The sequence below is a fragment of the Balaenoptera physalus genome (assembly GCF_965194825.1).
Source record: "Balaenoptera physalus genome assembly, chromosome: 16".
NCBI classification, from domain to species: Eukaryota; Metazoa; Chordata; class Mammalia; order Artiodactyla; family Balaenopteridae; genus Balaenoptera; species Balaenoptera physalus.
Window position 1 is genome coordinate 77,686,988 of NC_138898.1, and position 27,840 is coordinate 77,714,827.

At 42.3% G+C, this 27,840-nt stretch overlaps 1 protein-coding gene across 4 annotated transcripts; it reads right to left on the reverse strand.

Annotated features, from left to right (window-relative positions):
• Positions 1–1,990: 1,990 nt before the first annotated feature.
• Positions 1,991–27,618, reverse strand: PSPH (phosphoserine phosphatase). 4 transcript variants are annotated; one of them, XM_082432461.1, is made up of 7 exons: positions 27,074–27,522; positions 21,807–21,939; positions 7,399–7,557; positions 6,366–6,500; positions 5,750–5,895; positions 4,595–4,743; positions 1,991–2,491 (listed from the first exon to the last, which is right to left on the reverse strand). In XM_082432461.1, exons 3-7 carry the CDS (start codon positions 7,536–7,538, stop codon positions 2,384–2,386), a joined length of 678 nt encoding a protein of 225 aa, XP_082288587.1. In that variant the 5' UTR covers positions 7,539–7,557; positions 21,807–21,939; positions 27,074–27,522; the 3' UTR covers positions 1,991–2,383. The 4 variants fall into 4 exon arrangements, with proteins under 4 accessions (XP_082288587.1, XP_082288586.1, XP_082288589.1 ...); XM_082432460.1 differs by having other exon boundaries at positions 21,807–21,861; positions 27,074–27,521; XM_082432463.1 differs by lacking the exon at positions 6,366–6,500 and having other exon boundaries at positions 21,807–21,861; positions 27,074–27,618.
• Between the last annotated feature and the right edge of the window lie 222 nt (positions 27,619–27,840).

Below are 27,840 nucleotides of genomic sequence, written 5' to 3' on the forward strand. Positions count from 1 at the left end.
TTCAATCTCTGGAATCTCTTGCTACACTCCTGCCCCAGGTCTAGAATGCTGTCCCCTGCTCTTGGGAATGGCAGCCAAGTGGGCCTCCCTAGATGTCATGGAGAAACACTTGTCTCCACTGGAAGAGAGAGCGAGAACCCAACTCTCAATTTTTTTTCTTTTTACATAACCCAATGGTCATAATCAGAATGAAAAATGGTGGGTGTCACAAGGATAGGAAGCCACCTAACACTGCCACTGCTTTCTGAATCCTGTCCTGGTGTCACCATATACATAATTCCTGGGAGAGCCTTTCGGTCGCTGTTTCCAGTGAGTCCAGAATTAGGAAAGCATGAAAGAGGTTAGCACAGTTCTTGGGACATTTCAAACTCACCCCTCTGACACAACAAAGAAGGGACTGTCCCTGCTGCTTTTGTGCAGCTTGTGAGAGCTGGGCAGCCTGGGGGCCCGAGGAGGGGCTGTGTAATTGGTATAAAAGGTTCTCTGTGGGTATCATGATTCCTCAGCAGGTCACACTCCTCTGAGCCAAACTCAGCACGCACCCCCCCGTTCAGGCTGCTGCCCAGTGGAGGGCAGGCTCTGAAGGCCTGGCGGTTAGAACGGACGGCACAGCATGGTGGCTTTTGCCTCTATGACCCTCAGAATCTTTATGATCAGGTTCAGAAAACTTGGGGAGTGATCTCACCACAAGTCACACTGCTTATTTTCACATTTTCCAAGGTGTTTTCACATGTTCCTCATGTGATTCTCATAGCCCTGAGGTCAGATATCACTGCCCTATTTTTAACAGACAGGAAACAAGCTCATAGAAGTTAACCTGCCCACCCGGCTTGCTCCAGCTTATGCACACAGGGTGGTAGCAGAGGCTGAAACAATTTGAAGCACGCTTCACAGGCCTGGCATGCCTGGCCCTGCCCACTTTGCACCACTGAGAGTGCCAACACCGCAAAACGGCTTCGAAGAGAGCTGCCAGCGAGCACTCACAATTATGAAACAACTGCCTTGCTGTCTGGGGTCTCGGTTAAAGGTTGCCAAACTGATTTCATGGCTCTCCTACAGAAACTTTGATCTGGAAGGAAGCTTGATTCATCTGATTTGATTATTTGGCTAAATAATTATCTGACAATTTGGCCAAATTTGATTATTTGGTTAAATTATAAATTTTTCAAATAACTTCCAATGTTAAACCCTTCCGGCCTTTTCTACTTAATTATCCAATAGTATCCACTCATGGCCTGCCTCTTCCTAAACCTGTGTCTCTGTCTTCCCCCTCCCCCACCCCCCCAGCCGCTTTCCCACCAGGGAGAGAATATAATCTCCTACTTTCAAAGCATGTTCTGAAATGTCCCTTTCAAGGCGCTACTCAGAATAAACATGAACCTGGGCTTTCAGGTCCTCCAAGTCCTCTGTAAGAAAGAAATGGTTCATATATGTTCTGAGGAGTTATTTCTTAATTCATTTAAGGGAAAATACTGATCTTCATCTGGCATAAGTAAAACTTGTTTTTAGTTCTCCTAGTTCATGTGATTATCAAATATCCATTTTTTAAGGTCAGTACTTTTGTTTAAGGCGCCATGGTTATCTTTTTTAAAAAATCTTTGTAACATTCCCTATATGACAAATACCAAGAGGTCATAAAAGCACTTCCATTCTTCTGGCCCAGCGCTTCCCTCAGTGGCGGGGGCTGAGTGGTGGATTCACTGTGACAAGCACTCTGCCCTGTGCTCAGGAGGGTCTCGACTCCTTGGTTCCTTGCCCAGAGGTCGTTTCTACTCAAATACTTAAATACTTGAAATACTGGATACTGAAATACATGATAGGCAGAATTAAAAATTCTACAAATCGGGAATTTTCTGGCGGCCCAGTGGTTAGGACTCCGTGCTTTCACTGCTGAGTACCTGGGTTCAACCCCTGGTTGGGGAACTAGGATCCCACAAGCTGCGTGGTGTGGCTCAAAAGAAAAAAAAAAAAAAAAAATTCTACAAATCTGTTCTGATATGTGGATAAACTTTTATTTATATATAAAGGGAAAACCAATTTCACTTAAAGCTGCCTAATCCATATTTCCAATAATGAAGGTGTTTACTATCCACCTTCAAAAGGCTTCAAATAAAATATAGCTAGGAAAATACATAAAGAATTCAAATTATAAAACTCTCCAGGTAATTAAATGGTCATAATAATACCAGAACTACAGTTAAAAAAAAAAAAAAACCGAACCACAGTGTTCTAGGAGCCCTAACTATAGTTTACTTGGAAGTACAGATAATCAGTACTAAATTTATATATTAAGTCCTAATATGCAATTGGAAGCAAACAGTATCAAACTGTATAACTTTTAAAAATTAACCTGAAGTTGTTATGAACTGTATAAAAACGGATCTTATTCTTCCAGTTCTCCCAAAAGCTCTACAAAATCAGTGATGTACCATTCCGAGTTGTCCTTTACTTGTTGCCTGATCACATTTCCTCCAAATCCAATGAAAACATCCTAAGAAGAGAACAAAAGGGAAATAGTTTAAAAGAGAGAGAAAGATACAGCAGCAGCCTAGGGCAGTAAGTGTTGTTTAAAAGAATAAACTCTGTGCAAAGAGAGGTGAGCCCAGCCTCACCTGGGGCACCTCCCTCCCCAGCTCCCTGGGAGCCTCCGTCCCCCCCTCCTGCCCCGAGAATGAATGAGTCTGACCACCACTGCTGCAGATGCATTCAGCTGGACATTGCGGGCTTCAGGAGAACTGAAACCCTCTTAAAACCAAGACAATTGCTTACAAAAATAAAAACACACCAGGCGGTAAACATCTGAGTTCTAAACTAGGTGGCAATCACATCCAGGCCAGACAATTTCAGAGAAAGAAGATCAGAGAAAAGCCTGTGGTGCCGTGGAAATGCCCGGGGCCTGGAATCAGGACCAGAGCAGGTATCTCCCGGCTGGCATCCTGGGTGAAACTGAGGGACCTCCCTCCCAGGAGGGCATGTGATTCTGGGCTGAAGGAAATGACAACCCCAGAGTATGTTAGCAGCACTCTACTTTCCACTGGTAGAATTATTTAAAGTTACATTGTTTCATTAATTTCTGCTCAGTGATACCTTCTTTTAGTCAATGATCTTTTTAAATGGTATTTTCTCTTTTTCTGCCAGGCTACAGACACAATATACACGAATTTAGAAGTACAAAATTCTCTTACTTGACCTTTGTCTTCATTTTTATTTTCATACCATACAAGGGGGGGGGGAATAACTAGATGCTTACCTTCTAGTTAAATTTAGCCTCCTTCTAACTGAGCTCCCTGCCTCTGTTGCAGCCCTTTCTGCATGCCAGCACCAACTCAGCTGTCCTAACACACTGACTTGTGTCTTCTCGGTCCAGAAGCCTTCCAGGGCTTCCCAGGACCCAAAGGTAACACCAGAGTGCCTGGTATGTGGGGTCTTCTTCTCTTGCTGAAAAGAAAGCTCACTCGTGCCTAGGACCATGCTAGTACATACTGTGCTCTGCTGCTTCCCCTCCCTCTAGAAGTTCCACACACACCCACCCTGCCAAGTCCTGCCAGGCCTCCGCATGCAGGCTGCTAACCGTCCTTTAGGGCACAGGTTCCTCCGACCACCTTCCAGGGCCACACACCTGCACGCACACCACTTTCTCTCGGCTCAGTCAGGCTGTATCATTTTCTGACTGGTAGGGTCATCTGGAATTTGTAAGTTTTCTCTTTCTGGACACCGGGATCGGGGGCCCCCTGAGAGAACCCTGCATTTTATGCCTTGTACTCATTCAACTAGCCCGGCGTTCACTACTTAGTCAACCCCAACATCGGCTATAAATCGTCTAAGAATGTGTTATCTCGAACTGACTCAAGTAGTGTTAGAAGGATCCCAAAAGATTCTTTAACCACGAATGCTTAATCATTGACAGAGAAAGATGCTATTTTTAGAACTCAGGAAACTAGGTAGTAAAATGTTCACCACTGTATTTTTGGTTCAGTTTTTCTTAAGTTAGAACAAGACAATATAGTCAAAGTCGTACGTGAAATGGACATGTGATAGATAAGATATTGGCTATATAGCACTTGTTTCCTGTTAGTCTCAGAAAACAATGTTAATTCAGAAGAATAAAATGCTTTAATATGGGCGTGGTATCAAACCTCCCTGAGCCTCAGTTCCCTGATCAGTAAAAAGGAGAAGATAATACTTTTACCTCACAGGGCTGTTATGAGGATTAAATGAGATAACGTATGAGGAAATAGTTTATCAAATATAAAACAACATTAAAATTTTGGTTATAGTATAAGAGCTGCATTATTTGTGGAAATGAAGCCAAACCTTGTTGAGCACATACTTGGGCTAAGAGGTGGCAGCCATCCTCCAGGGACAAGGGGTCTTTGGAAGTTTTAAAAGGTTTTTAAGCTCCTTATTTGCAACCTTCCTTAGGTTTGCAAAAAGCCAATTAATATATTGAGATTGAATTTGTTTTATTTATTTTGGTTTTTTATTTTAGGCTGATACAGGTTTTTGTTTAACTCTCACAAATTGTACTGAGTTCTAAGTCAGCTGTCAACAGTAAAAGTACAACCGCAAAAAAATTAGTACACTTAATACATACAGCAGGAGGACAGGCTTCCATGTCTGTGGCTCCATCTCCAATCATGACTATTTTCTTAAAATGAAATTTTTCCTTTAAAAGTTTAATAACTTTTCCTTTCCCACCAGATTCTGCTGTTGGCTGCATCTCATCAAAACCTGCATATTCACCTTAAAAGAGCCATTAAAACAGTGTTAAAGATCCACAGGATTGTATCAGTAGGGCCAGCCTTTTGCATAGATGATAGCCTCACCTTCATGTCACTCACAAAGCTAAAAACGGCCTTCAGTAAAGTGACACAGCCTGGACTTCCACACTTATTCCTCAGAATGAACAAGCTTTACTTTTAAATTACAAATACCTCTTGTCAAGGTTACTCCTTTAGATGATAAACATCTTGGGGTAAATTAATTTTATCCTCTAAGCTTCCAGTGTCATAATTCTCAAAACTTGTTGAGGTGGCAGAACACCATGAAATAGTAATGTATTAATTTAAAACATGTTAATATACAATTTCATCTAAGAAGAGATTCCAATTTATATTTGATGGATTATTTCCATTCTTACAGTAATTACCACACTTATCTCTACTTTTTTTTTTAATGATTTCTATCTATAGACCCTTAAAAAGTATTCTATTAACACATTTAATTTATTTTTAATTAATATTATTTGGTTTTAAGAATGTCAGCCACCCCTTGACATAACTGGAGACATCTTGAGATGACAGAAAACTACAGCTGTGGCTCTGTGATGGTCCAGAGAGGGGCCAGGAGGTGCCTCCAAAGGCAGCTAAAGTGCAGTGACTTGCTCACAAATTAACTCTCCTTCCTGAGTCTAAATTGATTCAGATACATGAGAGCTTTCATAGAACTGAAATATGATGCATAACAAAATAAGTCACATGGGTTACATAGGAACTAACATTTTACTAAGTACAGACATTTATATACAGATAGATGATTATATGGACACTGAAGGTAGGAGAGATGATGACCTAAGTCTATTTTGCAGGGCAAACGATACCAAGGTGCAAAAGACATCATAAAGAGAATCCTTTATCGCAGCATTTAACTCTGATGCCACCTTGCTTGAGCTGCGTTCCAACAGACATTACCTAGGATACTGAACACTAAAACTGATAAGAAGGAGAAAACGTTACTATTAAAGACTTACCATTAAAGTAGAATTTCAGCCTGTTGGCAAAGACATTGGTTGGTGGGATGTTGAGCTTTGAAGCAACATGTTCCACAATGCTCCTAAAGCCTCCAGATATTAGAAAAACCTGAACATTTCGCTCTTGTAGGCGACTTACTAGCTCCCTGAAAAAATAAAAACAAAAAACATATAAAATACCAAATGCTGATTAATATAAAAGAGAAAACATGAAACATGAAAAGGAAACTCAAATATATTTTTTTTCTCCAGATGCATTTGCCCAAGGTACATCAGACGAGGTATACTGCCTAATGAATTAATGTTTTATATATGTTTTTCTAAAAGCACTTAGAAATTAGTGGGTGGGGCTTGACCGCTTTAGGAAACCATTCCACAACTCTATTCTGCCCATGGACCCAGAAACACAAGAAGAAGAGGAGGCTTGGGCTCTCCGTGGGGAGAGAGGGAGGGCAGACGTGGGCAGGACCAACTAGCAGACAAGACCATATACAAGTACCGAAGGAACCACAAAGAAGGGAGCTCTAAAGTAATGGTGAGATACCCTCAGGAGGACGTGCCCCCAAATGCAGGTGCTGATAGGGAGACAGTGTACCCAGACCGGGGAGCCCCTTACCTTATGCCGGGGGTCAGGTGTGGTGGGTGCTCTGCTATGAGCCTTTGCACCTGTTCCCTGGAGGGCTGGATCAGAGCTAAGCGCTCTGTGAGGGCAGCCTTGAAAGGCACTGCCCCGCCCATGGCTCGCCGTGTCCTAGGAGGAAGACCCAAAAATCAGGCCAGCCAAGTGCTGTCTTCGAAGTTTACACGCCTACCCTCCCCAGCTCCTCACAAGGTCCACGCACAAGGAAGGTGCCCCACCGTACAACAGACGTGGTACGTGGCCATGGGAGCGAGTGAGGCCTGGGATAAACTATTGAAGGTTTGCTTGAGAATCACGTTAATATTTTGAAGCCAAAATAGCCTAAGTCTATTTTGCAGAGCAAACGATACCAAGGTGCAAAAGACATCAGTAAAGAGAATCCTTTATCCTTTGCATCCACAAATACACCATCCAGTGAGCTAAGAAAACCACATATACTATCCACAGGTACCTGCCTTGGAAGCTGTGAGCGTTTGTAAACCAAGAAAGAAACCAGAGGCCAGGGACTCTTGCATCAAAGGAAGCTGAACATGAAATGGTCCATGACCTAGTGACTGCAGGCGGCACGGGGGGGGCAGGAGGGAGGGAGGGACTCTCATCCAGGCACCCATGGAGAGACTCTGAACCATAACTAGCTTTCTAGCAAACCACTAAGGCCACACTTTCAACCATGACACAAAGCACTGGACCCCTGGAGACCCCCCAGGTCATCTTCTTTGGTTACTTATCGTCATCATTCCCCTGACCAAGCTAAGAGTATGTCATCCATATTTGTTTGTCAGAGGCAACCATATATTTTTTTGCCATAAATATTTGTATAAATGGATGGTTGGATGATGTACATTACCAAATTCAGCTCTCAGTGGCGGAGGAAAAAGCCTAGTGCCCATGTTTCATAGGCAGGGACTAAGATCAGGGAATTGTGGCTCTGGTCCTGCATGTCATCCAAAAGTCACTCTTCTTTTGCAATTCTTTATCATTTCGTAAGGTGAATAAATACTGTTCTTACATTTCTGACACAGCATCCTCAACTCCACAGAATTTGGCCAGCTCATCAATTCCTTCTTCCCTGATGACTGTGCTGTCAACATCAAAGCACACTGCATCAGCTGAACAGAAAAGTTTCCTCAGCTCTGAATGGGAGACCATCTTGGGAAGAATTCTCCTCCTACAACAGAAAAAGATAAATATAGTTAAAGACATAAAACAGAGTCATAAAAAGGTCTAATTTTGCCTACGACTGTCAATATATTTTAATTTGTATCCAAGTCAGTGTAGCCCATATAAGCATGTCCTCATGGAGTCATTCATTTTTTTTTTTTTTTTAACACAAAGTAAGCATCTTCTAAATGTCAGGCTCTGGGGTTACAAAGATTAGCGGGACCCAAACTCTGCTCCCAAGAATTGTCTAGTGAAGGTACCAACTTATAAATATATTTGATGTTCAACCAATATTCAAGGACTTTTGACCTAACAGAGCAATAAGGCAAGGGCTACAATGTAAATGTGCATAAGTTACCGTGAGCACACAGAGGAAATGTTGAACCTTGTCTATGAAACAGGGCTTCCAAGAAGTACAGGCATTAAGCTGACTCTTGCAAAGTGGCCCTCTGAGTGGGTTCTCAAAGGGCAGGGTATCAATTTGGGGTGTGCTGGGAATTAGCAGGGAGGGAGACGGCAGCAAGGAGACAGGGTAATGTTAGCAGAGGGAAGAGCAAGGGCAAAGGCAACGCAGCCGAAGGATGGATGACCTGCTGGAAGCGGCCCAACAGCCCAGTCCAGCTGCCAGGCAGTGCACGGGGAGTTAGTGCGGGCCGGGCCAAGGAGTTTGGATTTTAACTTCTAGCTAATGGGAGACCTTGCTTTCCACCTCAGAAGAGAAGTCAGAGCTACACACACACGTGTTAGTCTCTGGTGCAGAGGTGGTAACTGAAGTCACAGCCTGATGGAAGTCACCAGGGAGAGTGGAAAAAGGGAGAAAGAAGAGGCGTGAGGACAGAGCGCAGGAACTGGACATTCAAGTCAGGAGCCTGAGAAGGAAAATGAGAGGGAGAGGTCACAGGAAGAAACTCTGGGAGACCACAGTGCTGCAGAAGCTATGGAGGATAGTTTCAAAAGAATTTTGAGTATTTCTTTCTTTCTTTTTTTTTTTTTTTAAGAAAATCACTGGACTAGAATCGTGGACGTGAACTAGATCCTAGAGGTCACCCAGACCACTCACCCATCAAAGAGACTAATATGTCATGTACAACGCCACACGGACAATGCAAATCAGCATAAACAGTGGCTGAAAACAGACTCAAAGGAGTCGGGCCAACCCACTTTGTAACTGATTTCAAACCAATGCATTTGGGGCTTCTCTGGTGGTGCAGTGGTTAAGAATCTGCCTGTCAATGCAAGGGACATGGGTTCGAGCCCTGGCCTGGGAAGATCCCACATGCCACAGAGCCACTAAGCCCATGTGCCACAACTACTGAGCCTGAGCTCTAGAGCCCACAAGCCACAACTACTGAGCCCACATGCCACAACTACTGAAGCCTGCGCACCTAGAGCCCACGCTCCGCAACGAGAAGCCACGACAATGAGAAGCCCGTGCACCGCAACAAAGAGTAACTCCCGCTCACCACAACTAGAGAAAGCCCACGCACAACAACAAAGACCCAACACAGCCATAAATAAATAAATAAATAAATAAATAAATAAATAAAAATATAACTAACTAACTAACTAACTAACTAACTAACCAATGCATTTGGCAGAATGATCTGGTTCAAAGTTGACCTGGAAAAAAAAATCTTTTAAGCCAGGGGTCAGCAAACTACAGCCAGTAGGCCAAATCCAGCCTGCCACTTATCTTTGTACAGCCTACGAAGAATGACTTTTTTACCTTTTAAGTAGCTGGAAAAAATAGAAGAATAATATTTTGTGAAACATGAAAATTACATAAAATTCAAAATTCAGTGTCCGAAATAAAGTGTTATTGGAACACAGCCATGTTCATCATTTATGTGTCTATAGCAGCTTCCCCACTACAACAGACAAGTTGAGTAGCTGCATCAGAGATTGTACAGCCTGCAAAGCCTCAGATATTTACTATCTAGCCCTTTACAAAAAAAAATTGTTGATCCTTGTTTGACCCCTTACAAGACAGATCTCCAAATAGGAAATGTGAGTTTCATTAGAGACCCAATAAAAACAGGCAAGGGAGGGTAAACTAATGAATCCAGTTAGATAATAGAATCTTAAACTCTGCACTAACATTAACAACCTAAATGTGAATAAGTCTCCATTCAACAGAAAACTATTCTTAAAAAACATGAATACTAAACACATCTGCTACTGGTTATCAACAATCTGTTTTTTCCCCCAGCATCACGCTCTTGTTCAAGCTGATCCCTCAACTTAGAGGACTGACTTCCCAGGTTCACAGTTCATCGGCTCTTTGAGGCTAAGCTCCTTTGCTGGTTGGTTCTCTTCTGTTCTCTTAATGTTGCAATGGCCCATGGTCCGTCCTTGGTCTTCTCTACCTATACTCACTCCCTAGATGAATTAATTCATCCAGGCTCATGGCTTTAAATGCTGTCTCTATGACAGTAACTCCCAAATGTACACCTGCAGCTCAGTTTTCTCTCCCAAACTCTAAACTCCAACTACCTACCTGACTTCCACTCAGATGTTTGGTAAACATCCCAAACTTAACATGCCCAAAACTGAACTCCCGCTCTTCCCTCCCCCCAGAAAACTGTCACTCTTGAAGCCTTCCTTCTCTCCCTTGATGGCAACTCCATTCTTTAGTCACCCTTGACATTTCTCTTTCTCTCAAATCCCACATCCAATCTTTCAGGAAATGATGTTGGTTCTGCCTTTAAGCTCTAACTAAAATATGACCACGTCTCACCACATCCACTGCTATCGTTCTAGCTTGAGTCACCAATGTTTCTTGGCAAGATTATACCAAAAGCCTCCTAAAAGGTCCCCACCCCAGTATTTGCTCTCGACATAACAGCCAGAGAATCACTGTAAGCTATAAGCAAATCATGCTGCACTTCTGGCTCAAAATCCTTCACTGGCTCCTCATTTTACTAAAAGTAAAAACCGAAGTTCTTATGGTTACCTAGAAGGTCTGCCCGCCAACTCTGGCACCACCACCACCATGCCCTCCCCATTACTTCTCTGGCCTCATTTTCAACTCCTCTCCCCCTGGTTCACTCTGGTCCAGCCTCGCTGGTCCTCCTGCTGCTCTGCAAATACACCAGGCAGACTCCCCACTTAAGGCCTTTGCTCCAGCCGTGCCCTCGGAGGGAAGGCTCTTCACACGAATATCCACTTGGCCAGTTCCCTTGGCAAGAGTCTGCCCAAATGTCAACCTGACCACCCTGTTTACCACTGTAACCCCCCCTCCCTAACCTTACCCCCAACATTACTAACCTCCCTCACGATGCCTTACTTCTTTTTTCTGTAACATCTCTCATCTTCTAACACACGATAAAACTTATGTTTATTATGTGTTGTCTATTTGTTCCCATTAGGATGTCAATTTCACAAGAGTAGGATCTTTATCAGCTTTGTTCACTGTTGGATCCTTAGGACTGAGAACAGTATTTGGCACACAGTAGGACTCATTAATATCGGTTGAATTAAGTGAATGAATAAAGCTCAAATGCCATCTTCACTATTAAGTCTTCCCTGATTCCCCTGAGCTGGAAAAAAATCTCTCCCCAGAACTTCCACAGTACTTCATGTAGATCTGTTTTTTTAAGATATGGAATTCATAATATTCCAACTTATCTTAAATTGATTTATGTGCATAGCACCTCCACTCTTGGATTGCAAGCTCTTTATACTAAGATCCAAAATTTTCCAAAACACCTATTGTTTTGAACTTCTTTTGAGTAGATGCTCAATTAATTCTGAAGGTTGAATGAATAAATAAATGATAAAATTGTGAATTACATACCCACAACTAACCATTTTTTTAACTTTTTATTGTGGCAAATTTCAAATGCATACAAAAATAGAAAGTATGAATACATGAACTCCATGTATTTATCATCCTGCTTCAACAATCATAGCAAATCTTGCTTCATCAACCCCACTATAAAAGGTTCCGCACCCCAATTCCAACATTGGGAGGGTAGGGCTCCCACACTACCAAGCAATTCTCGGACACCAGCAGGGTATCCTACATCTCAACTCAATTCCGACACTATCTACCCATAGGAAGAGCATCAGATTCCACAGGTCAAGGGTTCAGTCCCACAAGACTGACCCCACTCCACCCCTGACACACGTACACACACACACACACATTTCAGATGCCAGTCACAAGTCCACAAGTCCAGATTATCACCTATGCTTCTGACTGACTGGCTATAGACTGGAGGTTCCAACAACCTCCTCCTTGGGTTTGATTAATTTGTTAGAGTGACTCACAGAACTTCACTAGATTTATTCTAAAAGGATATAACTCAGGAACAGCAGATGAAAGAAATGTACAGGGCAAGGTATGTGGAAAGGGGCATGGAGCTTCCATGCCCTCTCCAGGCATGCCGTTCTCCCCAAATTTCCATGTGTTCACCAACCTAGAAGTTCTCTGAACCCCATCCTTTTCGGTTTTTATGGAGGATTCATTACAAGGGCATAATTGATTAAATCATTGGTCATTGGTGACTAAGCTCAGCCTCCAGCCTCTCCTCCCTCCCCAGAGGTCAGGGCAGTGGGACCAAAAGTTCCAACCCTCTAATCACATGGTTGGCTCTCATGGCAAACAGCCCCCATCCTTAGGTGGGTCCAAAAGTCACCTCATTAACATAAGAGACATCTTTATCCCTCTCATCACAGGAAATTCCAAGGGTTTTAGGAGCTCTGTGCCAGAAATGGGACAGGACCAAATATATGTTTATTACAAATCGCAATGTCACACCCACACACTTCCACCTTTGAGATAAATCTGATTTATCTCAAAGCAAATTATATCATTTCATACAAAAATATTTCAGTATGTATTTTTTAAAGGTAAAGACATTTTTTTAAACATAGTCATTTGCACTTAAATTTTAACTATACTGCTGTGCCTGCCTGTGTTCAGGTTTGGCTGCTGAGGACTGAAGAATCAAATCAGGTTAATCACATCAGACCTCATGATGCCCTTGCTCATCCATTCCTCATCATTAGCATATAAATTAACAAAATGTCTCTGTTATTCATTTATGCCCTTCATGATTTGAGTCCTATTTCACCAATATATTCCCCATTGCTCTTCTCCCCCCACATACACTCACATACACACACCCACACCTTATGCTCAAGGAATACAGAGGACTTCTTGTTCCTTAAACATGTCATGATTTTTTAGTTCTCTGTACCTTTGCAGATGCTGTTCCCTCTGCCTGAAATTACCTAATTACTCATGTCTAATGGGAAAATCCCTATTTATTCTTCAAGGTTCAGATTAAATTATTTTCCCTGTACTAGCTCCTTCATAACCCCCTCAGAGAATTAATTAATCACTCCCATTCCCTTCCTAGAATGTGAGTTCCTTCAGGGTAGGGACCTTGACTGAATTATCTTTCTGTTTCCAGCACAGTGGGTGCTAAAATTAAATGTTTCATGAATTAGAGTTGAATCTAAGCAGTTACTGAGAACACAGAATCGAGTAGATTACTATTCTCAATAAAACAATTCCAATTTAGTGTGCTATTACCCTAAAATTAAAATCCTTAACAAGCAATGATGGCTATAACAGAGAAACAGAATCAATATCATATATTGTGAAGTTGGAAGGAAACTCAAAGCCATTATCTGGGGCTAGTCCCATGCCTTTCTGCAGGAACAATATTAATACATCCATTTCACAGATTAACTAATAGAGGTATAAGGAAGTTAAATGCTTTACCCAAGGTCATACAGCTCCTAAATGATGGTCAAAGAACGGAAACTTGGGTCTCAAATGCACAGAGACAACATAAAAGAGGTGGATAAATTAAGCAGAATTAAATAAGGTTAGACATTGTTAAGAACGTAATGTGGGGACTTCCCTGGTGGTGCAGTGGTTAAGAATCTGCCTGCCAATGCAGGGGACGTGGGTTTGACTCCCGGTCCGGGAAGATGCCACATGCCACGGGAGCAACTAAGGCTGTGTGCCACAACTACTGAGCCCACGCGCCTAGAACCCGTGCTCCACAACAAGAGAAGCCACCACAATGAGAAGCCCACGCACTGCAATGATGCAACTAGAGAAACCCTGCGTGCATCAATGAAAACCCAACACAGCGCAAGAAAGAAAGAAAGGGAGAGAGGGAGGAAGGGAGGGAGGGAGGGAGGAAGGAAGGAAGGAAGGAAGGAAGAAAGAAAGAAAGAAAGAGTAATGTGGACCCAGGAAATGTCAAAGACTTTCAGCAAGAATTCAGACTATCCTCCAAAGAAGACATACATATGGCCAACAGGCAGGTGAAAAGATTCTCAACATTGCTAATTATTAGAGAAATAGTGAAAGAAGAAAGTCTGCCCATTCTTTGGGAGACCAGCAGATAGAAACAAGTTTCATAAATTGTCAAATTCCCACCAAGCCAGCGAACTCCAAGGAGCTCCATATCCCACTCTCTGTGCCTGAGAAACACCCATTTGGCTCTGGTCCAGCGGGAATTAACCTAATATTACATGGCTAAGCAGGCTCACTATAAAAGCCTAGAAGACAGAAGTCTATCAGCAGAGAAGCAGTGCTTAATGCAGTGCAGTTCCACTGAGCATGGAGAATGAGCCATTTGTAAATGGAGAGAAAGCCAGCAACAGACAAACAAATGATGTTAGAGGACCTAAAATGAGATAAATGGAATGGGCTAAAGAACCTTATAAGAATGTACAGGAGGCGACATTCACAGAAAGATAGACAAGATGAAAAGGCAGAAGGCTATGTACCAGATGAAGGAACAAGATAAAACCCCAGAAAAACAACTAAATGAAGTGGAGATAGGCAACCTTCCAGAAAAAGAATTCAGAATAATGATACTGAAGATGATCCAGGACCTCGGGAAAAAAATGGAGGCAAAGATCGAGAAGATGCAAGAAATGTTTAACAAAGACCTAGAAGAATTAAAGAACAAACAAACAGAGATGAACAATACAATAACTGAAATGAAAACTACACTAGAAGGAATCAATAGCAGAATAACTGAGGCAGAAGAACGGGTATGTGACCTGGAAGACAGAATGGTGGAATTCACTGCCATGGAACAGAATAAAGAAAAAAGAATGAAAAGAAATGAAGACAGCCTAAGAGACCTCTGGGACAACATTAAATGCAACAACGTTCGCATTATAGGGGTCCCAGAAGGAGAAGAGAAAGGACCCAAGAAAATATTTGAAGAGATTATAGTCGAAAACTTCCCTAACATGGGAAAGGAAATAGCCACCCAAGTCCAGGAAGCGCAGAGAGTCCCATACAGGATAAACCCAAGGAGAAACACGCCAAGACACATAGTAATCAAACTGGCAAAAATTAAAGACAAAGAAAAATTACTGAAAGCAGCAAGGGAAAACCGACAAATAACATACAAGGGAACTCCCATAAGGTTAACAGCTGATTTCTCAGCAGAAACTCTACAAGCCAGAAGGGAGTGGTATGATATACTTAAAGTGATGAAAGGGAAGAACCTACAACCAAGATCACTCTACCCGGCAAGGATCTCATTCAGATTCAATGGAGAAATCAAAAGCTTTACAGACAAGCAAAAGCTAAGAGAATTCACCACCACCAAACCAGCTCTAGAACAAATGCTAAAGGAACTTCTCTAAGTGGGAAACAAAAGAGAAGAAAAGGACCTAAAAAAACAAAACAATTAAGAAAATGGTCATAGGAACATACATATCAATAATTACCTAAAACATGAATGGATTAAATGCTCCAAACAAAAGACACAGGCTTGCTGAATGGATACAAAAACAAGACCCATATATATGCGGTATACAAGAGACCCACTTCAGAGCTAGGGACACATACAGACTGAAACTGAGGGGAAGGAAAAAGATATTCTATGCAAATGGAAATCAAAAGAAAGCTGGAGTAGCAATACTCATATCAGATAAAATAGACTTTAAAATAAAGAATGTTACAAGAGACAAGGAAGGACACTACATAATGATCAAGGGACCAATCCATGAAGAAGATATAACAATTATAAATATATATGCACCCAACATAGGAGCACCTCAATACATAAGGCAACTGCTAACAGCTATAAAAGAGGAAATCGACAGTAACACAATAATAGTAAGGGAATTTAACACCTCACTTACACCAATGGACAGATCATCCAAAATGAAAATAAATAAGGAAACAGAAGCTTTAAATGACACAATAGACCAGATAGATTTAATTGATATTTATAGGACATTCCATCCCAAAACAGCAGATTACACTTTCTTCTCAAGTGCGCACGGAACATTCTCCAGGATAGATCACATCTTGGGTCACAAATCAAGCCTCAGTAAATTTAAGAAAATTGAAATCATATCAAGCATCTTTTCTGACCACAATGCTATGAGATTAGAAATCAATTACAGGGAAAAAAACGTAAAAAACACAAACACATGGAGGCTAAACAATACGTTACTAAATATCCAAGAGATCACTGAAGAAATCAAAGAGGAAATCAAAACATACCTAGAGACAAATGATAATGAAAACACGATGATCCAAAACCTATGGGATGCAGCAAAAGCAGCTCTAAGAAGGAAGTTTATAGCTATACAAGCCTACCTTGAGAAACAAGAAAAGTCTCAAATAAACAATCTAACCTTACATCTAAAGGAACTAGAGAAAGAACAAACAAAACCCAAAGTGAGAAGAAGGAAAGAAATCATAAAGATCAGAGCAGAAATAAATGAAATAGAAACAAAGAAAACAATAGCAAAGATCAATAAAACTAAAAGCTGGTTCTTTGAGAAGATAAACAAAATTGATAAACCATTAGCCAGACTTATCAAGAAAAAGAGGGAGAGGACTCAAATCAATAAAATTAGAAATGAAAAAGGAGAAGTTACAACAGACACCGCAGAAATACAAAGCATCCTAAGAGACTACTACAAGCAACTCTATGACAATAAAATGGACAACCTGGAAGAAATGGACAAATTCTTAGAAAGGTATAACCTTCCAAGACTGAACCAGGAAGAAATAGAAAATATGAACAGACCAATCACAAGTAATGAAATTGAAACTGTGATTAAAAATCTTCCAACAAACAAAAGTCCAGGACCAGATGGCTTCACAGGTGAATTTTATCAAACATTTAGAGAAGAGCTAACACCCATCTTTCTCAAACTCTTCCAAAAAATTGCAGAGGAAGGAACACTCCTAAACTCATTCTATGAGGCCACCATCACCCTGATACCAAAACCAGACAAAGATACTACAAAAAAAGAAAATTACAGACCAATATCACTGATGAATATAGATGCAAAAATCCTCAACAAAATACTAGCAAACAGAATCCAACAACACATTAAAAGGATCATACACCATGTTCAAGTGGGATTTATCCCAGGGATGCAAGGATTCTTCAATATACGCAAATCAATCAATGTGATACACCATATTAACAAATTGAAGAATAAAAACCATACGATCACCTCAATAGATGCAGAAAAAGCATTTGACAAAATTCAACATCCATTTATGATAAAAACTCTCCAGAAAGTGGGCACAGACGGAACCTACCTCAACATAATAAAGGTCATATACAACAAACCCACAGCAAACATCATTCTCAATGGTGAAAAACTGAAAGAATTTCCTCTAAGATCAGGAACAAGACAAGGACGTCCACTCTCACCACTATTATTCAACATAGTTTTGGAAGTCCTAGCCACAGCAATCAGAGAAGAAAAAGGAATAAAAGGAATACAAATTGGAAAAGAAGAAGTAAAACTCTCACTGTTTGCAGATGACATGATACTCTACATAGAGAATCCTAAAAATGCCATCAGGAAACTACTAGAGCTAATCAATGAATTTGGTAAAGTTGCAGGATACAAAATTAATGCAAGAAATCTCTTGCATTCCTATACACTAATGATGAAAAATCTGAAACAGAAATTAAGGAAACACTCCTATTTACCATTGCAACAAAAAGAATAAAATACCTAGGAATAAACCTACCTAGGGAGACAAAAGACCTGTATGCAGAAAACTATAAGACACTGATGAAAGAAATTAAAGATGATATCAACAGATGGAGAGATATACCATGTTCTTGGATTGGAAGAATCAATATTGTGAAAATGACTATACTACCCACCCAAAGCAATCTACAGATTCAATGCAATCCCTATCAAATTACCAATGGCATTTTTTACGGAACTAGAACAAAAAATCTTAAAATTTGTATGGAGACACAAAAGACCCCGAATAGCCAAAGCAGTCTTGAGGGGAAAAAATGGAGCTGGAGGAATCAGACTCCCTGACTTCAGACTATACTACAAAGCTACAGTAATCAAGACAATATGGTACTGGCACAAAAACAGAAACATAGATCAATGGAACAAGATAGAAAGCCCAGAGATAAACCCACACACCTATGGTTAACTAATCTATGACAAAGGAGGCAAGGATATACAATGGAGAAAAGACAGTCTCTTCAATAAGTGGTGCTGGGAAAACTGGACAGCTACACGTAAAAGAATGAAATTAGCACACTGCCTAACACCATACACAAAAATAAACTCAAAATGGATTAGAGACCTAAATGTAAGACCGGACACTATAAAACTCTTAGAGGAAAACATAGGAAAGACACTCTTTGACATAAATCACAGCAAGATCTTTTGTGATCCACCTCTTAGAGTAATGGAAATAAAAACAAAAATAAATAAATGGGACGTAATGAAACTTCAAAGCTTTTGCACAGCAAAGAAAACCATAAACAAGACGAAAAGACAACCCTCAGAATGGGAGAAAATATTTGCAAACGAATCAATGGACAAAGGATTAATCTCCAAAATATATAAACAGCTCATGCAGCTCAATATTAAAGAAACAAACAACCCAATCCAAAAATGGGCAGAAGACCCAAATAGACATTTCTCCAAAGAAGACATACAGATGGCCAAGAAGCACATGAAAAGCTGCTCAACATCACTAATTATTAAAGAAATGCAAATCAAAACTACAATGAGGTATCACCTCACACCAGTCTGAATGGGCATCATCAGAAAATCTACAAATAACAAATGCTGCAGAGGGTGTGGAGAAAAGGGAACCCTCTTGCACTGTTGGTGGGAACGTAAATTGATACAGCCGCTATGGAGAACAGTATGGAGGTTCCTTAAAAAACTAAAAATAGAACTACCATATAAAAATAGAACTACCATATGACCCAGCAATCCCACTACTGGGCATATACCCAGAGAAAACCATAATTCAAAAAGGCACATGCACCCCAATGTTCACTGCAGCACTATTTACAATAGCCAGGTCATGGAAGTAACCTAAATGCCCATTGACAGACGAATGGATAAAGAAGATGTGGTACATATATACAATGGAATATTACTCAGCCATAAAAAGGAATGAAATTGGGTCATTTGTTGAGACGTGGATGGATCTAGAGTCTGTCATACAGAGTGAAGTCAGAAAGAGAAAAACAAATAACGTATATTAATGCATGTATGTGGAACCTAGAAAAATGGTACAGATGAGCCAGTTTGCAGGGCAGAAATTGAGACACAGATGTAGAGAACAAAAGTATGGACACCAAGGGGGGAAAGCCGTGAGGGGGTGGGGATGGTGGTGTGATGAATTGGGTGATTGGGATTGACATGTATACACTGATGTGCATAAAACTGATGACTAATAAGAACCTGCTGTATGGGCTTCCCTGGTGGCGCAGTGGTTGAGAATCTGCCTGCCAATGCAGGGGACACGGGTTCGAGCCCTGGTCTGGGAGGATCCCACATGCCGCGGAGCAACTGGGCCCGTGAGCCACAATTACTGAGCCTGCGCGTCTGGAGCCTGTGCTCCGCAACAGGAGAGGCCGCGATAATGAGAGGCCCGTGCACCACGATGAAGAGTGGGCCCCACTTGCCGCAACTAGAGAAAGCCCTTGCACAGAAACGAAGACCCAACACAGCCATAAATAAAAAATAAATAAATAAAAATTAAAAAAAAAAAGAACCTGCTGTATAAAAAAATAAATAAAATAAAATTTTAAAATTTAAAAGAAAGAAAAAGAATGTACAGGAGACAATACAAATAACGGAGAATGGGCAAGACTCCTGAGAATGACTGACAGGTTCCTGAAGCCTCAAAGATGTAAGAAGATGAAGCCAATCCACAGTGCCTCTCTGTGCCTAGCACAAGTCCTGGGAAATGCAGAATGGGCACCATCTTCAAGAGGTTCCCAGTCCCGTTGGGATGATCAGACAAATCATTATTGCTCACATTTGAAAAGCCAGCACCTTTAGCCTCTTTCCAACCACTGATATCAGCAATAGCTTCAACCAGATCATGAGCCTCAAATATGAAAGGAAATGTACATTTCCTCAAATAAAGTGAGGACTGATTTTCACAGACCCAGATGAACATCAGTCCTGACTTATGACTCAGAATTGCTGACACCTGAATCCTGGGTTGCACTGTGGTTCCAAAGACAGATTTTGATTCCAAAGACAGGATTTTTGAGACAAACTATTGGAGGACAGAGGGAATGGAAAGTGCCCACCAAACTGAGAAGGCATCTTGAGACCAAAACATGAGGCAGGCAGCTCTGTATAATCAATGGATCGGTTTCTCACAGGTAACTTACTCAGAGGGTGGGATCTGGACTGGGTGGACAACAATCCAGAAGCATTCGCAGCCGCGCTTCCCACCACCCAGGGGCCACTGGGACAATTTTATAGTGCTTGGGGGTAGGCGCTTGGAAACAGGGCGTGCACTCCCAAGCCAAGATTTATGAATGGGTAAGTAGTCTCGTGGGTGCCGGCAATACATCAGGGGAGGGTTTTCATCATTGTCTGGGGACTAACAGAGCATAGAGGCTACCTGGTCCTAATGACTATTAAACAATGTCTATTAACTACAAAGCCCTTGATGACAGAGAAGTGAGTCACTGCACAGTACAGTCCTGGGTAGGGTCAGCGGAAGGACAGGAGAAACTGTAAGGGTCCATGATGGTGCCAGTTATGCTAACAGCCATACACAAACATTACATTGAAGTTACATGGAAGACTGATTCTTTCTTCATGCCCTCCCTAGCAGATGGAGCTGGATTATATGACCCTAACTTTGCCCACTAAATGCTCGTGCCAGGGGATATGCCCTCCACCCCTCAGCTTACATGGGTTTCAATCCCCTGCTTAGACTGCAGAACAAATTCAGCTTCCTTTAGCGCTTCCCAACCCGCACTGTAAAATGCTCTGCCTCCTTGTTCACTTCTGGTTCCCTCTTTTTTTCATTGTCTCCACCAGGAGTGACTCATGATTCATACAAAGTCAAAATTCTCATAGCTCCAGGGGACAGAGGGGAAATCTGCTGAGTAAGTTCAGTCGCTTCAAAGTGAATTGTGTACATTAGAAAAATCGTTGCTGGAGAATGGACTCTGGATCTCTCACATCTGGCCCTTGCAAGGAAGGGGGACAGGACGGGGGTGGAAGAAATCCTGGTGGAAAGGTCTGTGCTTAGACATGGCAGCTCCCAGGCCTGGTCCCGACCACTGGACCACTGCCTTCTGTGTCTCAGGACAGGACTCCTGCCCACCCGACCTCAAGCAGGTCCATCTTGGGGAAGCAGAGGGCCAACTGGTAAAGAAGCCACAGCTGACAACCCCTTCTCACACCCAGCTCCAAAGGTACAAAAACAAGTTTTCCTTCATGGCCAACCTTAGGAGATCTGGTTTTAGATAAAAGGAGAAAAACTTGCTCATCCAAACTCCCTTCCAACTTTTCCATCTAAGTATCTCACAAGAGGCATCTAAGATCACCTTCACCAACTTCCCCTTTTGCTGGGATTGACCTCTTACCTTCACCTGTGTAAGAACAAATATAAGCTGGTACAGAGGTTGAGGAAGCCGACAGAGCAAAGCTTCCTGGGCTTAGACGGGCGTCACCTGGGGTGGCTTTGGTCTTCGGGGTGAGTCTGTTTGGGGCCCTCCAAGCAGTGAAACAATGCCCAGTGGAGGCTGAGAGGTTTCTGAATCAGAGGAGCGTCAAAGAGCCTTCCTGCAACTAGGACTATGGTTTCTGGTCAATGCATTATAGTGTATTTTATGATAAAAAAGAACAGCTATTCTTCTGGGAACCTGAGATTTTTAAGCATGCCACATAGGTTACAGCAGGAAATTTTTTTTAATTCAGTGAATATTAAACTGTTAACTGATAAATACACGACAATGACAATGAAAACAGAAGACAAATTGGACTCACGTTTCTCCAGGGCTGGATTCCTAGGAGACAATACTCTTCTCTTCCTGCTTCTTTCCTGAATAAAAACACAGCATAAAGTTCTGACTACAGATTTCTTTAAGAGAGATCTTGTGAGTTCTGCAAGAGCAAGAGCCTAGAAAAAAACAGGGACATGAATGTCAAGGTCCAGACACAGGAGAAGAAAGAGGAGACCGTCTAGCTTCACTGTCCCTCCTAGCAGGGCCGGTACAAAGGAGGGTCAGCTGCAAAGTCTCCTAAGACTGCTTCCCCTAGGAAACCCTTCACTTCTGTCTCCTTGAAGCACGCAGAGGAGGAAACACTCTTCTGTGGCTTTAAGTCTGCAAAAGCTTCGAGGCTGATAGGAAATCACCTACACCTGATTAGCAAGGCTCAAAGAAGGAGAGAGAAAGGGAAAGAAGATCTACTGGGAAAACACAATACAAATACAGAGAAGCCAACACAGGTCCATTACAGGCTCTACAAAATGGTCCCTGCTTTCTTCAAAATGAGGAAAGTCAACAACATTCCAAGAACAGTCAGAGGGGAGTCCTGCTGCCCAATAACAAGGGAACGAAGCCAACAACTTCAAATTATAATCCTCATCATTTAAACTGTAAATAGAAGTGGATAGGGACTTCCCTGGTGGCGCAGTGGTTAAGAATCCACCTGCCAATGCAGGGGACACGGGTTCGAGCCCTGGTCCGGGAAGACCCCACATGCCGCGGAGCAACTAAGGCCGAGCGCCACTACTACTGAGCCTGCGCTCTAGACCCCTCGAGCCACAACTACTGAAGCGTACACGCCTAGAGCCCGTGCTCCACAACAAGCCACCGCAATGAGAAGCCCGAGCACCGCAACGATGAGTAGCCCCCGCTTGCCACAACTAGAGGAAGCCTGCACGCAGCAACAAAAACCCAAAACAGCAAAAAAAAAAAAGTGGATAAAGGTGCTAAATCTCAGAAGAAAAAAAGAGATACAAAGAAATAGTTAAGAACAAGCGGCAAGAAAAAGCAAAGTAGAGGTTGACAAAGGAAGGAAGCCAGAATGGAAATAAATCATTTGGAAGGTTCGAATACGGTCCTCACTGAACTCAGCAAGGGTTCGGTGTACCCTTCTCTCAGCAGAGTCACACAGGATAATACTCCCGTGAAGGAGGAAGAGTACAAAGTGTACTCCAAGCTTCGTACCTGAGCATGCAAGTCTAGCGTTTCTTTCCCACCCTGCCGAGCATGGCTGGCTTCTGCAGGTGTTCTGAATCCCACTCCCCTGCAGGCCCGCGAGAGCTGCACCCTAGCGACCCTCCCCGGAAGCTGCTGTTCTTAAGGAGAACCCACTGCCAGGAATGGCAGGACAAGAAAAGGAATATTTCCAATTTGCTTCTTTAATAGAGTTTATTCTTTCTCCTTTGATCCATTGGTTTAACTATAAAGGCCCGCTCTATTTCTCTTCTAATTTAGAATTCATACTTTGCTACTGGCCTTTTTTTTTTTTTAATTGGGCATGTATTAGATCATGTGAAAATTTAAGACGTCCCTTGTTTCACCAGCATGAAAATGACAAGACTCTGATCGTTATTATATTGAAATCCTACCTGGTAGTTTTAATAAAATATAGAAATCTTGAAATGTATATTCTTCCCTAACTTGTAGTCCAATGCCAAAAATTAACTCCAAATGAATCAAGACCTAAACACAAAAGCTAAAACTATAAGACTTCTAAAACACAGGAGGAAAATTGCACACCTGTGGTAGGCAGCCTCTAAAATGGCCCCTAGTGGGAATTCCCTGGTGGGCCAATGTTTAGGACTCTGCGCTTCCACTGCAGGGGGGCCTAGGTTCCATCCCTGGTCAGGGAACTAAGATCCCGCAAGCCACACAGCGAGGCCAAAAAACAAAAAATCCAAAAAACCTAGTGAACCGACTTCCTGCTATCCCAACCCATCTGTAACCCCCTACCCTTGAGAGTGAGCTGGGTATAGTGACTCTCTTCCAGTGAATAGAGTGAGGCAGAGGTGATAGGATATCACTTGCAAAATTAGACTGACACAAATGAGTGTGTGTATAACTGTGAGGTCTGAACAAGCTCTATGGATTGTGCCAGTGTCAGTTCCTTGGGATGTTGTCTTCGGGGGAAGGGACATGGGGGAAGGAGGAATGCATGAGATTTCCCTGTATATTTCTTTGCAGCCTTCTGTGAATCCATAATTACTTCTAACTAGAAAATATTATAAAAGTGGGTTTTTTAAAGTGAGTTAATCTCGGGGAATTCCCTGGCAGTCCAGTGGTTAGGACTCGGCACTTTCACTGCTGGGGCCTGGGTTCAATCCCTGGTCGGGGAACTAAGATCCTGCAAGCCACACAGTGAGGCCAAAAAATAAAATAAAATAATAAAATAAAGTGAGTTAATCTCAAAAAAAGAAAAAAAAAAGGAATGTGGCTTCCATCTTGCCCCAGCACCCCCACTCCTTGCTCTGGGGGAAGGCAGCTACCATGTTGGTAGCTGCCCAACGAGAGGCCCATGTGGCAGAACTGAGGGAACATCCAGCAAACAGCCAGTGAGGAACTGAGGACCTCAGTCCAACAACCCTCAAGGAACTGAATCCTGCCAATAACCAGGTGAGTGCTCTAGGAAGCAGATCCGCCCCCAGTAAAGTGTTCAGATAAGTCGACCTTGGCCAACTGCAACCTCTTAAGAGACCCTAAACCAGAACCACCCAGCTAAGCTGCTCCCAGATTTCTGACCCACAGAAAGTGAGAAAATAAACGTTTGTCATTTAAGCTGCTGAGTTTTGGGATAATTTATTATTCAGCAATAGACACTAATAGAACAACCTTAAGGTAGGCAAAATTTTCTCAAATAAACCCCAAATAGCATGAATAATAAAAGGAAAAAATTAAAAACTTCTGCTTTTCAAAAGACACCATTATGGGGGGTGGTGGGGGGAGAAAGAAAGGGAAAAAAAGGCAAGTCGCAGAATGGGAGAAAATATTCACAATACATATATTTGATAGAGGACTTGTATCTAGAATAAAGAACTCTTACAACTCAATAAAACAAACAACCCATTAAAATATAAGCAATAGACATTTCAAAAAAGATGTGCAAATAAACTCAAAAGAAGAATAACAAAAATAAAAAACACTGACAATACCATGTATTGGTGAGGACATGGAACAACTGGAACTCTTATACATTTCTGGTGGGGATGTAAAATGGTACAACCACTTTGGAAAACAGTTTGGCAGTTCCTTACGAAACTAAACATTTATCTACCGTAAGAGTCAGCAATCCCACTCCTGGAGATTTATTCAAGTGAAATGAAAACATATTCAGGTGACTTCCCTGGTGGCGCAGTGGTTAAGAATCCGCCTGCCGGGGCTTCCCTGGTGGCACAGTGGTTGAGAATCTGCCTGCCAATGCAGGGGACACGGGTTCGAGCCCTGGTCTGGGAAGATCCCACATGCCGCGGAGCAACTAGGCCCGTGAGCCACAACTACTGAGCCTGCGCGTCTGGAGCCTGTGCTCCGCAACAGGAGAGGCCACGATAGTGAGAGGCCCGCGGACCGCGATGAAGAGTGGCCCCCGCTTGCTGCAACTGGCAAAAGCCCTCGTACAGAAACGAAGACCCAACACAGCCAAAAATAAAATAAATAAATAAAGAATTATAAAAGTATGTGCATTAAAATTTAAAAAAACAAAAAAAAAATCCGCCTGCCAATGCAGGGGACATGGGTTCGAGCCCTGGTCTGGGAAGATCCCACATGCCGCGGAGCAACTAAGCCCGTGAACCACAACTACCGAAGCCTGAGTGCCTAGAGCCCTGTGCTCCTCAACAAGAGAAGCCACCGCAATGAGAAGCCCGCGCATCGCAACAAAGAGTAGCCCCCACTCACTGCAACTAGAGAAAGTCTGCGAGCAGCAAGGAAGACCCAACACAGGCAAAAATTAATTAATTAATTAAAAGTATGTATTAAAAAAAAGAAGCAGCTAAGGGATGGGACTTCCCTGGTGGTCCGGTGGTGAAGATTCCACACTTCCAGTACAGGGGGCATGGGTTTGATCCATGGTCGGGGAACTAAGATCCCACGTGCCGTGCGGTGTGGCCAATAAATAAATAAATAAGTAAATGTATGTAAAAAAACAAGAAAACAAAAAACATATTCAAAGCAGCTTTATTCATGATAGCCCAAAACTAGAATGACCACCAACAGATAAATGGATAAACAGTGTGTTACGTCCCTAGAATAGAACACTACTCGGCAATAAAAAGATATGAATTACTAATGACGCTGTAACATGAATAAATATAGAAAACATTACACTGACTAGAAGAAGCCAGACACAAAAGAGTACGTACAATATGATTCTGTTTATATGAAACCCTAGAAAATACAAACAAATGCTATTATGACAAAAATCAGGCCAGTAGGGCTAGAAGTGGGGGGATCTGACTGCAAAGAGGCCCTACAAAACTTAAGGGTGATGGAAGTGTTTTATTGTGGTGGTGATTATAAGTGTGTACAACATTGTCAAAATTCATCAAAATGTACACGTAAAATGGGTGCATATTATTGCATTAAATTATACATCAATAAAACGTTAGCTTAAAAAAAGTTATTAGGCATGTATCAAATAAACTGAAAACTTAAAACGTCCAGACTACTTTGCTTCCCAACATGAAAGTGACAGGACTATTATCATTATATTGCAAACACACCAGGCAGTTGCAATAACATGTAGAAATCCTGGATTTAATTTTTCTTCCCTGATCCTCATTCCAATACCGGTCAGTCAAATATTTAAAGAGTAAACACAACGTGCAAGTCACATATAAAGAAAACATAGCACATAAGTTTAATGAATAGAAGAATTATTTATTTAATTCCCAGCTTGAAGCTCTACCTTTACAACAATGTATCTGGTAAGTACATATTTAAAATTCTAATTCCAATGGTAAAGAAGTTGATGAAGTCAGACACTGCAACTCTAAATTCTGGAGATTTTCCTACTCTTGTACTGATGACTCCCCTATGTAGGATTGCATCATTCATTCATGCTGTTTGGTAACAGGCAGCAGTGGGATAAAACAAGTGAAAACCATTCAAAAGTAAACGGATGAAAAAAAAGCCTTGGAATCCCATGAAATATTTTATCTATCCCGATTAAGGAAAATAAATGTAGAATCACAGAGGCCCTGGGTGTAGGACAGGCAGACCGGTAATCAGAAAGTTGGGCACACGGAGAGATAAACACATGCCCAGACTTACCCGGGCGCTGCTGCTAGTTCCTGGGCCGCTGCCACCGCCTCCAGGTCTCCCGCGGCTGTAACCGTCCGACTGCAGGGGGGCCGAGGGCTGGCTCCGACGTGGAGTCGCGGAGTTCCGAGGGAGGTGACCTGCGTAGACCCGCAGAGCCTTTACCAAACAATCATGAGATCTGCTGATAAGTGCGGTGGCTTCTGGCCGGGTTTGCATGGGCTTTACTAAACTAGAGCCTGCAGACCTCCGCTCTGCAGGGCCGGGCAGCGAAGAAGCCCTTGGCCCCGCCCCCGAAGGAGGGACTCCCTGAGCCCGCCCCCTCCTCCCTCCGGGGGCTCAGCGCTGGCGGACCTAGACTTGAACTCCGCGGTGGACGCTATCCCGCAAAGCCTCGGGTCACACCACCTCCACTTTGCGGAGGAGGAACAAAAGAGCTCGCGTGCTACCCAAGCGCTCCCCACCGCCACCACCACTTGGGATAAGAGTACGTGAGAGAAGCGAGGGACCTCTGCACTGATTTTGCAATTCACTAAAGCCCCTTAGGGACCTTTTTTGAAATCCACGTTTGGCTTTATGCTGTTGTAGGAATGCAGGTCCCAAGAGAACTTCAAAAACTACATACATTCACAAATGCGAAAAACCGTGAGTGACGAAATGAGTCTTTGCACGCTTTTTTTTTTTTTTGTCATCTTATTTTCTTCTAGGTGTCACTTGCCCAGCTACTTTCATGTTGACTACAATAAATTAGAGTGATTGCCCCCAAACATTTACTTTTG